The following is a 12554-nucleotide window of genomic DNA, read 5'->3' as shown; positions in this document are numbered from 1 at the left end:
AAGATTAAGAATTATTTGTAATGGAGACAAGATAGAAGCCTTTTCAATAAGATTAGGGATGAAATAAAGATGTCCATGATCATTGTTACTATTCAATATTGTATTAGAAAGGCTAGCTAAAGAAATAAATAAGAAAATTATATTGAAGGAACAAATGGCTTATTTAGAGAAATGTAAAGTCTCAACTAAGAAATTTCATCATTATTTTCATTTATATTGTTGCAGTCATATATTATTTTTCCTAGTTCTGTTTGCTTCACTTTTCATTAATTTACATGTGTATTCTCATGCATCTCTGTAATATTTTTTTAATATACTCATTATTTCTTACAGTGAAGCAACATTTCATTATATTTATGTGCCACAATTATTTGGTCACTCCACAATTGACTTTGCTTCCAGAACAGGAAAATGAATCTTAGAAATCACCTAGTTCAATTCCTTCTCTTAAAAAGTGAAGAAGAGCTAAGATCCACAAAAAGGAACTGAAATACAATAATATAATACAACTCAATTCAATATAATATAATACAACAATGCAATACAACACACTCTTCTGCCCAGAAATTAAAACCTTCCACAATTGTTCCAGATTTCTTTCTTTTCATCCTCTTCATGAAAATGCTGTTTCAGTGAAACTGGACTGCTTGATGCATCACATCTATGGCATTTTATCTTTTGCCTCTGTGGCTCTGCCCAGGCTCTCTATTTTGCCTTATCTGGCATATTCTTTCTCCTCAAAGAATTCCTAGCTTCCTCCAAAGCACAATTCAGAGTCTACCTTCTTCAGGAGTCCTTGGTTGATCCTTCCAGTTGTTAGCACTCTTTCTCTTTAAAGTACTGTACTCTGACCCACTTTGCATTTTCTTTTTATTTATTGACTTGTATAAAGGTTGTATTCTGTTGCAATCCCTACTCCCCACACCCACACCCCCTTCCTGTGACTCTGCTTTCTCTTGGTATCCCACTATCTTGCATACACTGTCTGGCTTCCTAGGAGATACTTAATGCATTTTGTTTAATTGAATAGTATTGGATTGAATAGAATATTCCACCGCAAGGCAGATAAGACATTTCCATGTATGGTACTTTGTGTACTAGGAGCCCTCCTTAGACCAGTCCATATTCTGAAGATAACAGTGAATCATTCAGACTGTTCTGGTTTTTTATGGGGCTTGACACCTTTCTGTGTCCATACATTTTTATACTATGCATTGCATGGGACTCATCATTGGTTAAAAAAAATAGTGTACTTTTCTACTCAGCATACCAGTTTTCATTGATCTTTTGGTTCTTCTTTTGGTTCATTCCTCTTTTGGTTCCTTAAGCATTTTTGATTCCTTAGAAATTATTGTGTTCAATGATTCATTGTCATATAATATCCTTGGGGGGAGAATATGTGTGCGTATATATGCATATATATATATGATTCTTTTTTTTTTTTTTAATGGATTTCTAGGTCAAGGAGCAGCTTGGAATTGTTCACGGCATTGCACAACTTTCCAAGTGGAATCTAGTTCGTTTTCTTCTTTTTGAAATTTTTTTAGCCCATCTCTTTGTTCATCTGCTGTACCTGTGAATGCTGCCTATACTGATGGATTTATTCAATGGGCTGCCAATTCAACCACCTGTTCTAATCTGGACGCAGGTACATTATATCACTTTGTTTGAATATGGTACAGTAGATAAGAGTGCTGAATTAGGAAGATATTGGTTCGAATGCAGCCTCACTCACTTTCTAGCTGCACAACAATAGGTAAATCACTTAAATTCTCTCAGCCTTTTTCCTAATCTGTAAAATTTCGATAACAGTTATAGACCTGTTAAAGTCAAATCCGATAATATTAGAAATAGGACCCTAGGAAAGATGCCAGATTGTAGGGAACTAAAGAGGAAATGACGGTGAGGATTGCAGTGTTTGTCAAACTAAATTGACATTGTTTGCTTGGAAAGGAGGGAAGTTTTTTTTTTTTTCTTTTCCTTTTTTTGACTCTCCCCTTTTTCCCCACCCCCGCCCCTCAAATTCGTATGCCCTATATGAGTGACCGAAATCCTGTGAGCTTTATTTATCCTGGAGCTGGCCAGGAAAGATCTACTCCGGGATGGGGATGTTGTCGTAGTGGAGGCTGGAGGTAATAACCATGCAGTCCCTCGTGGGCCCCCACTTTGTTTTTCTCACTTGCAACACAGGAAAAGCAACGTCTCTATAGACCGCAAATCGTGAGGTTTTGTAGAGTCTGTAAACAGAGAAGGCCCGCCCCTACCACAGCTATCTCACCACTACTTCCCCCTTCTCCCCCTCCCCCGCTCCCCGGCTCCGCTAGAAACCGAAAATGGAAACCGAAAGTCTTTGTTATCTCGTTGGTTTTTTGGTCCCTAGCCCAACTCATGGGCCAGTAGGACGAGCTAGATCCAATCCTGATCAATCTCTCTGAGCCTGCAGGGCATCTCCGTACCCCTCCTCTATTCACTCTAGTACTTTTCCAGGCCATCTCTTCTCCCACCCAAAACACCCCCTTCCCCAATCTCAAAAAACAACCAACAAACTTATATCTGACGTAATTCTCCCCCATCCATTCTTGACCTGATCTAGCCCACCATTCGGGTGCCAACCTGTCAGTCCTAGCCACAGGTTTACTTTTTCCCCTGCTCTTTTCTCAAACTCTAGGTAAATTCTAGAATTTAAGCCTGCCCTAGTAGATTCACATCTGGGCTAACACTCAATACATGATTTTTTTGTGTGTGGTTTTTTAAAACCTCTTCCCCAGTCACCTCATGAACTAGGGGTGCTTCAGTTTTCTGTTACTATTGGAACTCTACAACAAAACCTTCCTTTCCAAATCAGAGTGGATGATTTTGGGAAACCTTGTGAATTTCCTTAGCTCTTCCTCAGAATGTAGTTTTTCTGGTGAACCTGGCTTCTCCAGCCAAATATACCATTAGCCTCACAACTCTAAAGGCTAGGAATAAGTTTGAAGTGGGAGTACTCTCCAGTGTCCTGACTACAGGTTTTCTGACCTAATTGCCCTTTCGGTGACTTCCTTTTAGAATCTTGTAAGAAAAGGTTGCTGTGTCCTTCCCTTGACATTTTGCCTAAATGTGAAATGTAAAGTCTAAATCTTCACACAATCTTCAAATGATCTGGTTACTCTTAGCTTGGTTTCCACTGCTACAGAGCAAGTAACCAACATATTCAAGCATTTCCCTTTGGAAGTCTGGTAGAATTACAAACCCCTACTATCATGTCATGAAGGTGGAGTTGTGTGTCTGTGGGAGGCTGTGGGATGGTTGCAGAGTTTGGCAAAGAACATAGAAGATCTGAGTAGTAAGAGAAGGCTTGGAAAAGGAAGTGGAATTTGAAGGATAACAGAATTTGAATAGATGAAGAGAAGAAAGAAGTTTGATCGAAAACCATTATGGAGAAAATGAGAAAATGAGGCTTCTTGGGGACCACGAACAAATCATTTCTGTCTGGATTCCTGCTGGAGAGAAGCAGGAGAGAGAACTGGAAAAGTAGACTGGAGTCAAATTGTGAAAACGTTGGACTTTATTCTGTAGGCTAACCAAAGGAAAGACATAGTCATATTGGCACCATAGGAAAATCAATCTGATTGCATAGGCATGGAGAGATTAAGAATCAAATGATTGTGTGTGTGTGTGTGTGTGTGTGTGTGTGTATGTGTGTGTGTGTGTCGTTCAGACAGGCACTAGCATTGCCATCAGAAAAATATCCTCCAACATCTGTTCTGAAGTAAAGATACTGGTACAGACTAGGCTGTTTCTCTTGGAAATGGAAAGGTCAATGGTGATTCTCCCGCCCCCCCCACCCCCATATCAGCTTACCCATCTACTTTGCATGTCTTTTTCTGACTGTGTAAAATAGATTGTAGAGATTGGAAATGTGGAGAACTATTAGGAAACTTGCAAATAAATCAAGTTGAGAAGAGTGAAAGCTGAAACTAAGCAGTTGCTTTACATATATGATCATAGAATTTTGGTTGTTTGGGATAAAGAGGGAATCAGAGTAGGAGTAGGAATGCCAGAGAGTCCAAAGCACAAAGGATTGGGTGATACAGAGTTGAAGTTAAAGGCAGAATTCAAGATAAATCAGGTATTTGATGCTGCCCTTGACAGGGATTTCAGGATTCAGAAGGAATGCATAGTTGACCTGTAAGATTCCTAAGTTTGAATGTGTCATTTTGTGAAGATGTAGTGGCTTTGTTCTTGAAAGAATCAGTCTATGAAAGAGAGAGCCTGCTGTGCTTATTTATGTTTTGTTTCTGAGTCAATAAACACATATGAGCTCGGCCACACATAAACACAAAACCTATGTGCAGAACACATATGGAATGTGTTCCACTTGCTATGTGCTAAACTCCAGGAGAGAGTGGTCCTTGTATGTACTTAGTTTACCCATTGTATGTGTTTTGGTTTTCTGACAAAAGTCATAAAGCCTATAAAAAAAGGTGGATCTCTGTGTGTGGAAAACATACAAAGCTTATGAGAGAAGATGGCCACTACGTGTGTGTGAATGTGTGTGATGCAAATTGTCAACATAAAAAACTCCACCTAACTTGAAGGTGGTGTGAAGATACTGGGGGTGGGGCGGGGCGGGAATGGGGTGGAGGAGGCGGAGCCGGGGGTGAAGGGGGAAAGGTGGAGCGGATAAGCTGGGGGTTATCGGAGAAGGGGGGAGACGAGAGGAGGCGGAGCCTAGGTTGGGAGTGGCTCCGGATGGGGGATGCAAAGCGTAGGGAGGCCTGGGGAGGCCTGGGGAAGGCTGGGGAGGGCTGGGGAAGACTGGGGAAGGCTGGGGAGACCTGGGGAGGGTTAGGAAGGCTGGGCTTGGCAAGGCGGGGCGAAAGGGACTGTCCGGGGTTTGGGGGAAGGGGGAGCAGAGTTGTCTAAGCTGTGAGGTAATTTCCGCGATTTGGCGTCAGAGGTTTGAATAGCCCCGGGGGCAGAATCGAAAATGATTCGGGAGCGGAGGAGGCCTTGGGATTGCGGCCTGGGACTGGAGGCCGGGGCGTAGCTGAATGGCGAGAGAAAGAGCTCCCGGGACTACGAGAACCAGAGCCAGGTCCGGGACAGTGGGCAAGGGTGGGTGTCGGGAGGGGGCGGGGCGAAGGGAGCAAAGACTTGGGACTCCTAGCTCTTTCCCGGGAACGACGCTGTGTTGATATTCTGGCCCTAGACTTTCTTGAGTGTCAGGGGGTCCAACCGGGGGTCCTGGGCTGTTGCTTTTGCTAGGGATGGTCCAGGATCCCTATCCCCGGGTAGCCTAGACTCAGGAACTGATAGGTTAGGATGCAATGGAGGTGAAAGTGAGGGAAACATCTCTAACCATTATTCGCAGAGCCCCGGGCTCCATTCTTTGGTTGGGGGAATCTATCTTTCTCTCCTTATTAGAGGAATAGCCTAAGGCACAGTACACCACTGAGAGTCAGGGGACTTTGGCTGGAGTCACACAGCGGCTGAGGTGTCAGTTCGCCTTTGCTGCTCTCCAGGTTGTTTTCCCCCCTCTTTCTTGTTTTTATTTTTTCCGAGTCTTTCCTTTCCACTATGTCAATATATGCCGAGTACCTACTCTTCTCTACCTTCCGGCGATTCTTCTAAATTTCTAGGGAATGATGTAGGAGAGATTGTTATTTGTAAAGGGCTGCCGACCGAGGGACTCGAGAGGGGTGAACCCCACACGTAGAGATGATATATTCCTTTTCCTGAATCCTCTTAGGTGGGAGAGCCAGAGTTGATTGTAGTTTATCTGTTGTTGAGCTGAAGCCTAAGAATCCCGAGGCAGCATTAGGAGGTTCTTTAACTGTGGAGCCCTGGGAAAGAAACAGTCGGGGTTTTGGCCTTGCTTGACCCGAAATGTACCTCTGCTGACTCACAGGGAGGCTCAGTTTAGACTAATACATCCCTAGTGAGGCTTGGGGAACTTGCCTTAAAGAGGGGAGAAAGGACAGTAGTTGTGAACTGAGACCTTGGGCACTTGGCCGGGTTCTGGCCCTGGGGATCAGAGAGGATAATGGTTGCTCCTGCCCTTGATAGTGTTTTTGAGTCAGCACCAAAGCTCTTTGGCCTGGGAGCAGGAGAAAAATCCGGGAGCCAGAGAGAAATCTGCCCACCTACAGAATAGAGGGGTGCTGTGGAGTGGCTGCTTTGGCTGAGAGTTTTGCCTCCCTTTCAGTCTAAAGACTATTCTGCCATGTAAGCGGTGATGACAAAAAGGAGGGTATTGACGAGAGAAGAATAGAAGCCCTTGGAGGAGAGGGTTCTCTTGAGAATTTGAGGATCTGGCAGAAGTGAATTTTGTCTAGTTAGGTTGTGTCACCTAGATCATTACCAAATCGGGTTTTAGCTCTTCATCTGTTCTTATTCTCTAAGGGGACTGACCTTATGTCAATCTGGAAAAAGAGTTTTTGCTTGGGGAATGAACTATAGTGTTACAAATACTTTGTTTCATTGATCCTTTATCTAGACTTCTAAGAGTCTCTTAAAAAACAAAAACCAACAACTCTCCCTATAGATAACAAACCAAAAAATGTAACATTTCTAAGACAAACAATCCTTAAATCTTATTGGTTCTTTCATTGATTTTCCTTGTGAGCAATAGGGAGGATCTGAATGGCTTTCCAGATCTGGAGGGATGGCAACAAAGTTTTGATTAAGTCTGGGTTATGTTATTTGATGTGTTACTGGTTAATTTGTGTCCTTTTTTCTTTTCAAAATTTTTGCCTTCTTATCTGTAATCAATCAGTAAATGATAATATATTTAATATAATAATAATATTATAAATGTTTGATTGATTGATGTTAATCAACAAATATTTATTACTTGGAAAGCAGGCTGATAAACATTGGTGATACTAAGAAGTGAAATCAGATCTTCTCTCAAAGAATTCACATTCTTCTAAAGGAGAAATAAAATACAAACAACTATTTATAAATAAATAAGTATATACTGGGTAAATTGGAGGTAATCACTTAGGGAAAGCATTAGCATTAAGTGATTCAGGAAGGGCTTTTTATCCAAAGCAGGATTTTAGTTTAGATTTGAAGATAGTCATAAAAAAATAGAGAATTCCAGGCATGGGGAATTGTTAGTGAAAATTAATTGAGTTGAAGGAGGGAATGTCTTGTTCTAGGCCAAGGAGGCTAGTATCTTTGGATCATAGGAGTAAAATTGGAAAGATAGGAGAGGACCAAATTGTAAAGAGCAATTTATGTTAGATTCTGAAAGGAATACGAGGCCACTGGAGTTTATTGAAATGGGAGTGGGGGAGCATCACTAGATCAACCTTTTAGGAAGATCAACTTAATAACTGAGTAGAGGACAGATTGTTCTGGGGAGAGACTTGAGGCAGAGAAACCAACCTGTAGGCTGTTTTTGCTCTAGTCCAGGCATAAAGTATATCAGTAATAAGGCTATGTGAGTGGAGAGAAGGAGGCATATATTAAAGATGTTAGAGATATAAAATCTATAGGACTTGGCAATAGATTGGATATTAGAAGGCATTTTTGGAATGAGGTGGTTTTTGAGTGTAAGATGTCTATAGGATATCCATTTCTGAGATGTATAACGGGTAGTTGGGTTACTGGAGCTCAGGAGAGAGGTTAGGCCTGGACAAATGGATCTTAGAATCACTGCATCAAGATAGTAGTTGAATCCATGGTAGCTGTTGAGATCACCAAGCAAAATAATATGGAGGGAGAAGATGAGAGCCTTATTTAGACGTTTGGGACAACCATGGTTGGTGGACATTACCTGGATGAAGATACTTTATTATTATTATTATATATTTTTTGCTGAGGCAATTGGGGTTAAGTGACTTGCCCAAGGTCACACAGCTAGGAAGTGTTAAGTGTCTGAGATCACATTTGAATTCAGGTCCTCCTGACTTCAGGGCTGGTACTCTATCCACTATGCCACCCAGGATGAAGATACTTTAAAGAAGACTGACAATGAGTGATTAGGTAGCTAGAAAGATAGCAAAAGAGAGCAATATCATGAAAACCCAGAGAGGGATGAGTGATCAATACTATCATATATTGCAGAGAAAACAAGAAAGATGAGAATTGAGAACAGATGATTAGATTTGATAATTAAAAGATCATTGGTAACTTTGGAGAATTCTATTTCAGTTGAAAACCAGACTGCAGGTAGTTAGAAGGGAATAAGAGGAGAGAAAGTAGAGGTAGCAAGTGTAAACTGCCTTCATTTTCTTTTTCTTTTTTTAAAGTGGGAAAAAATTTGCTTCAATCTGCACTCAGAATTCATCAGTTCTTATTCTGGGAGTGGATAGCATCTTTCATGAGTTCTCTGGATCTGTTATAGATTAAAGTAGCTAAGTCTTTCATAATTGATTATCATTACAATATTGCTGTTATTGTGTACCATCTTCTCCTAGTTCTGCTCACTTCACTTTGTATTAGCTCATATGAGTCTTCCTAAGTTTTTCTGAAGCTAACCTCTCTATTATTTAAAGTGCAATTCATCATCTTAAAGTACAATAGTATTTCATCATAGTTATATACTACAACTCTTTCAGCCATTCCTCAGTTGATAGATATCCCCTCAGTTTTCAATTCTTTACCACTACAAAAAGAACTGCTATTAATTCATAAACTACCTTCTCAAGGAAGTTAGACACTAAAAAAATAAAAGATAGAATGATAGGTATTGTAGGTATTATAGATAGGATGATGAGGATTTTTTTTTTTTAAGGTAATGGAGACATGGGTGATTCTATAGACAGGAAGTAATAAACTATTAAATACAGAGAAACAGAAGGTTAGCAAGAGTAGAAATAAGCTAGAGAAGGAAGAGGATGGGGTCAAGGGCACATATTAAAGGGTCTGTCATGGCAAAGAGATGGAGAATCCCTTGGGGAAGGGGTAAAGGATGAGATAGTGGGAGATTTATGAGTCATATGAGATGAGAAGGGAAGAGGACTCTTTTATGAATGGGTTCAATATTTTTTTAGAGAAGTATGAGGCAACCTCTTTAGCTGATAAGGCAAAGAGGAGAAGCAGGATTAAAAGTTAAACAATTAGCCACTGTGGTGAGTGGGATAGCATAACTCTACTAACCTGAGTTAATATACTATTGGTCCTCTGGGTCTTCTTAATATAGAAATAGAAAGAGAAAGGGGAAGGAGGTTGTGGTTTCTCTAGGGGATGATTTTTTTTTTTCTCTGGGACTCTGATTCCAGTTACTCAAAAGCTAAAGTAATATGATTCTCCATTATACAGATTGGAAAGCTGAGGCCTTTAGGTGTACCAAAGACTTATTTTATTACATGGGAAAATCAGACCTGAGGAATTAAAGAGATAGAGATAAATATAGTTAAGAGGGAACCTTTAGATTTCTATTCCATCCAATCTGTATTTCTGGGTGCAGACAGAGGTTATCATTCAGTCCTTGCTTCCCTTCCTCATGCAATGACCCATCTCCAAAACTTTCCAGCTTGCTTTTCCCTCCATCCTACCCTGCTTCTCTTAACCTATCTCAGTCATTGACATGTGGAGTGGGGGAAGAAAGGGAGAATTTACTGGGGTGAAACCTTGTATTCTGGGGGCCAAGTAGAATCTGTTTCTCTGCATGGTTCCCAAAGGTCACAGACTTTGCTTTCCTTCCACCCTTTACCTTTTCTCAAAATGGAATTTTTTTTAAAGGGATTTCAGCAGTACTGGATGCAGATAGACATAGAAAGCTTGAAAAGATTCTCAGTTTACTAGTTTGCAGAGTCAGATATTAAGTCTCCTAAATGCTGGAAAATCAAAATGAGGAAGAGGTCATTGAATATTAGTCCCTTGAGAAATTTTTTCTTAAAGTTGTTTTGTCCATATGAAATCTTAGTGGTGATTTTGGGTGATGATGATGATGATGATGGTGATGGTAATAATCTCTCCTCATCAGGGGCCAGTCTGGCACTCTGAAAATTGGCACATCTCTACTTCAAGGAAAAAGGAGTTGGGGATGGGGATGTAAGGAGAAGCCCATGGTCTTTTCTCCAACTGTGATCACAGAGCTCTATGTCTGCCAGTCTTCCTCCCTTGCTGCCTCTCCAGGGTAGAGTGGCCATCATAGGAACCTCCCTTCCCACATCCCAAGCTGGCCCTGCCTCATGAGTCCCTGGGGGAGGCCTGGATGACATTTCAGTGTTAATGGTAAAGAAAAATGTTTATAGGGCAGATAGTCTGCCAAGTTTTTGTCATTTGATTTTTGTAGATGAGTAAAAGAGAAAATTATTTTCTTTGACTTGAAAAAGTACCCAAAGCTTTAGGTTTCTCTTTTATAAAACCATGTTCATCTATGTTTCCATCCCCTCCTCCCCCCCCCCCCCATATAGCTTTTCTGTGAAGTTTAATCTTCCAAAATGAACCTCTCCTACCTTTAGTCATCTTGTCCTTATGGTCATTACTGTTATCTTTTTGTCCTATACCCACAGCTATAATTAGACACATTTCCAAGTTTTCCACTTAAGTCCTAAAGCTTTGTTTTAGATTTTAACCCATATCATATTGGGACTTTTCCAGGGTAGGGCCATGCTTCTTCTTTCTTTTTCCTGATGGGCTCAATACAGACTTGATAGCAAGTGACAATCCTTTGCCTTGAAGGAACTATCTCTTCTATCTTCCTCCCTTTACAGTCCCCAGATCAGAATGATGACTATTCCCATCTCCCTAGGGTTCTGAGTTCAGAACATGAGGTGGAGGATGAACTGATCCTTGAGGACCTTGCTGTGCCTGCTGCAAACTGACGCAGTGTTTGGGGCATCTGAAGTACCTTTAGCTGGAGTCATTGGATATTTTATATCTAATTCAAGCGTCCTGTGGAAGGAAATGCCGTCACTCAAAAAGGGGCTTCTGGCTCGGCTCCAGAGCCAACTGGATCAGCTTCAGAGCCAACTGGACCTACGTGTGGGCTGCTCAGTCTGCTCAGAGCCATTGAATGAGAGCACATATAAATGGCATACCATAGAACACAACTGCCCCCGTGAGATTCTCCTGGCAAGGGCCAAGGGAGCTCCTGAGCATAAAGAGTGGAGAAAGGTTGGACGCAGGCCCAGCTTCCCCCGGCCCAGACGTTACGAAGTATGCCGCTACTACAAACCTGGGATGGGCTGCAGGAAACACCGCAACCAGTGCACATTTGCCCGAAGCTTAGAGGAAGCATTGGTTTGGACTTTTGAGAGGGAAAACAATATCCCCAGACTGTGGCTGAAAGCTAAAGTACAGGGAAGCTTGTATCAAGGGACTCCCAGGATTCTGACTGCAGCTGAAGAAATAGGGGCTGAATTTGGAGGCTACTTTCAGGAACTTTGTAAGCCTTGCTTCCGGAACTGCCCTGCACAGGTGACTCTCCGGGGCCCAAACCTGCCATGCCCACAGCATGGGCCCTCTCCCCTGCTTATCGTACACATAAGTGAGGGTTTTAGAAAAAAGCAGCTAGTGGAGATCCGGCCCCGGCCCCGGCAAGGCCACCTACTGGAATATTGTATGTACGTGTCTCGAGGACATCCGTGTCGGCACGGAGCTGTCCGCTGCCAATATGCTCACAGTGATGTGGAGATGGCTGTGTGGGAAGCAGAATCAATGGGCTGCCTTACTCGCTCTGACTTGCTTGTGCTACCAGCCTCACTGGAATCTGGAGCAGGCTCTGGGACCAGCGGTGAGGTTGGTGGTAGAAATGGGAGCCCATCTGCTCCACCCCAGATTCAGCTGTATTGCCGTGTCTGTCTTGTAACTTGCAGCTCCCAAGAGAGTTTTGAGAACCATTGCTCATCCCTGGAACACACACAGATGTTGTCCTATGACCATGGGGCCCTATGGGAATACCGGGCCCCCCCCATTGGGCTCCGCAAATTCAAACTTTGCAGCAGGTAAGGTTTTTGGGGCAGGAAAGGCAGCACTTCATTTAGCAAACAGTTGTTAGCAATGATTGTGTGGCTAGGCGCTGTATAGGAGAAAGGAGGAGTTAGTGCTTAATGTCAGCACTCAAGGAGCTCTTTCCTATGCTTCCCCTTCTCCATTTATCAAAAATGTTATGCTTCTGTGTGTAGGACATTGACTGGGTTTAGCTGCATAATGTTACCCCAATTCTATACAGTACATGGCTTATAGTGAGTTAATCAGCAAACATATGTTATGAACTTTCTATGTTTTAGGCATTGATCAGTATTTGGGATACAAAGAAAGACAAAATTACAATCTCTACCCTCAAGGAGTTCATACTCTGCATTCTAAATAAGGAGAACACATGTAATCAACGATATGCATATATGGATATACAGAGTATAAATGTACAGTGTAAATGGGAGTTATTTTTAGAAGGGAGTCACTAGCAGTGAAGGGGAGGGGAAGAAGGAAAAGGGGAACACCAAGAAAGGCCTTTTGTAAGCTAAAAGTGGGATTAGTTTTCTCAGCTCTTTATCTCATTTGATCATCATAGCAGTTTATGAGGTAAGCAGGAGAGGTATTTTCCTCATTTTACCGATGAAGAAACAGACTGAGAGATTTAAATGACACAGGTGAAAAGTGATTGTAAG

General features: G+C 41.9%; 1 protein-coding gene across 2 annotated transcripts in view; it reads left to right on the top strand.

The window, feature by feature from the left end:
• The first annotated feature begins 4855 nt into the window (after positions 1-4855).
• HELZ2 (helicase with zinc finger 2) overlaps positions 4856-12554 on the top strand; it is a 40814-nt gene continuing 33115 nt past the window's right edge. The window contains exons 1-2 of one of the 2 annotated variants that reach the window (XM_012554098.3): positions 4856-5080; positions 10694-11888. In XM_012554098.3, coding sequence (XP_012409552.1) covers positions 10849-11888 — 1040 coding nt within the window. In that variant the 5' untranslated portion in view covers positions 4856-5080; positions 10694-10848. Of the gene's footprint in view, positions 5081-10693; positions 11889-12554 lie in introns of those variants that run through there. The other variant, XM_023494447.1, reaches the window with a different exon arrangement.

This window comes from Sarcophilus harrisii, chromosome 2 (assembly GCF_902635505.1).
Source record: "Sarcophilus harrisii chromosome 2, mSarHar1.11, whole genome shotgun sequence".
Lineage (NCBI taxonomy): Eukaryota > Metazoa > Chordata > Mammalia > Dasyuromorphia > Dasyuridae > Sarcophilus > Sarcophilus harrisii.
Note: the sequence above shows the minus strand (reverse complement) of the source record. Positions and strands in the feature narration are given on the sequence as shown.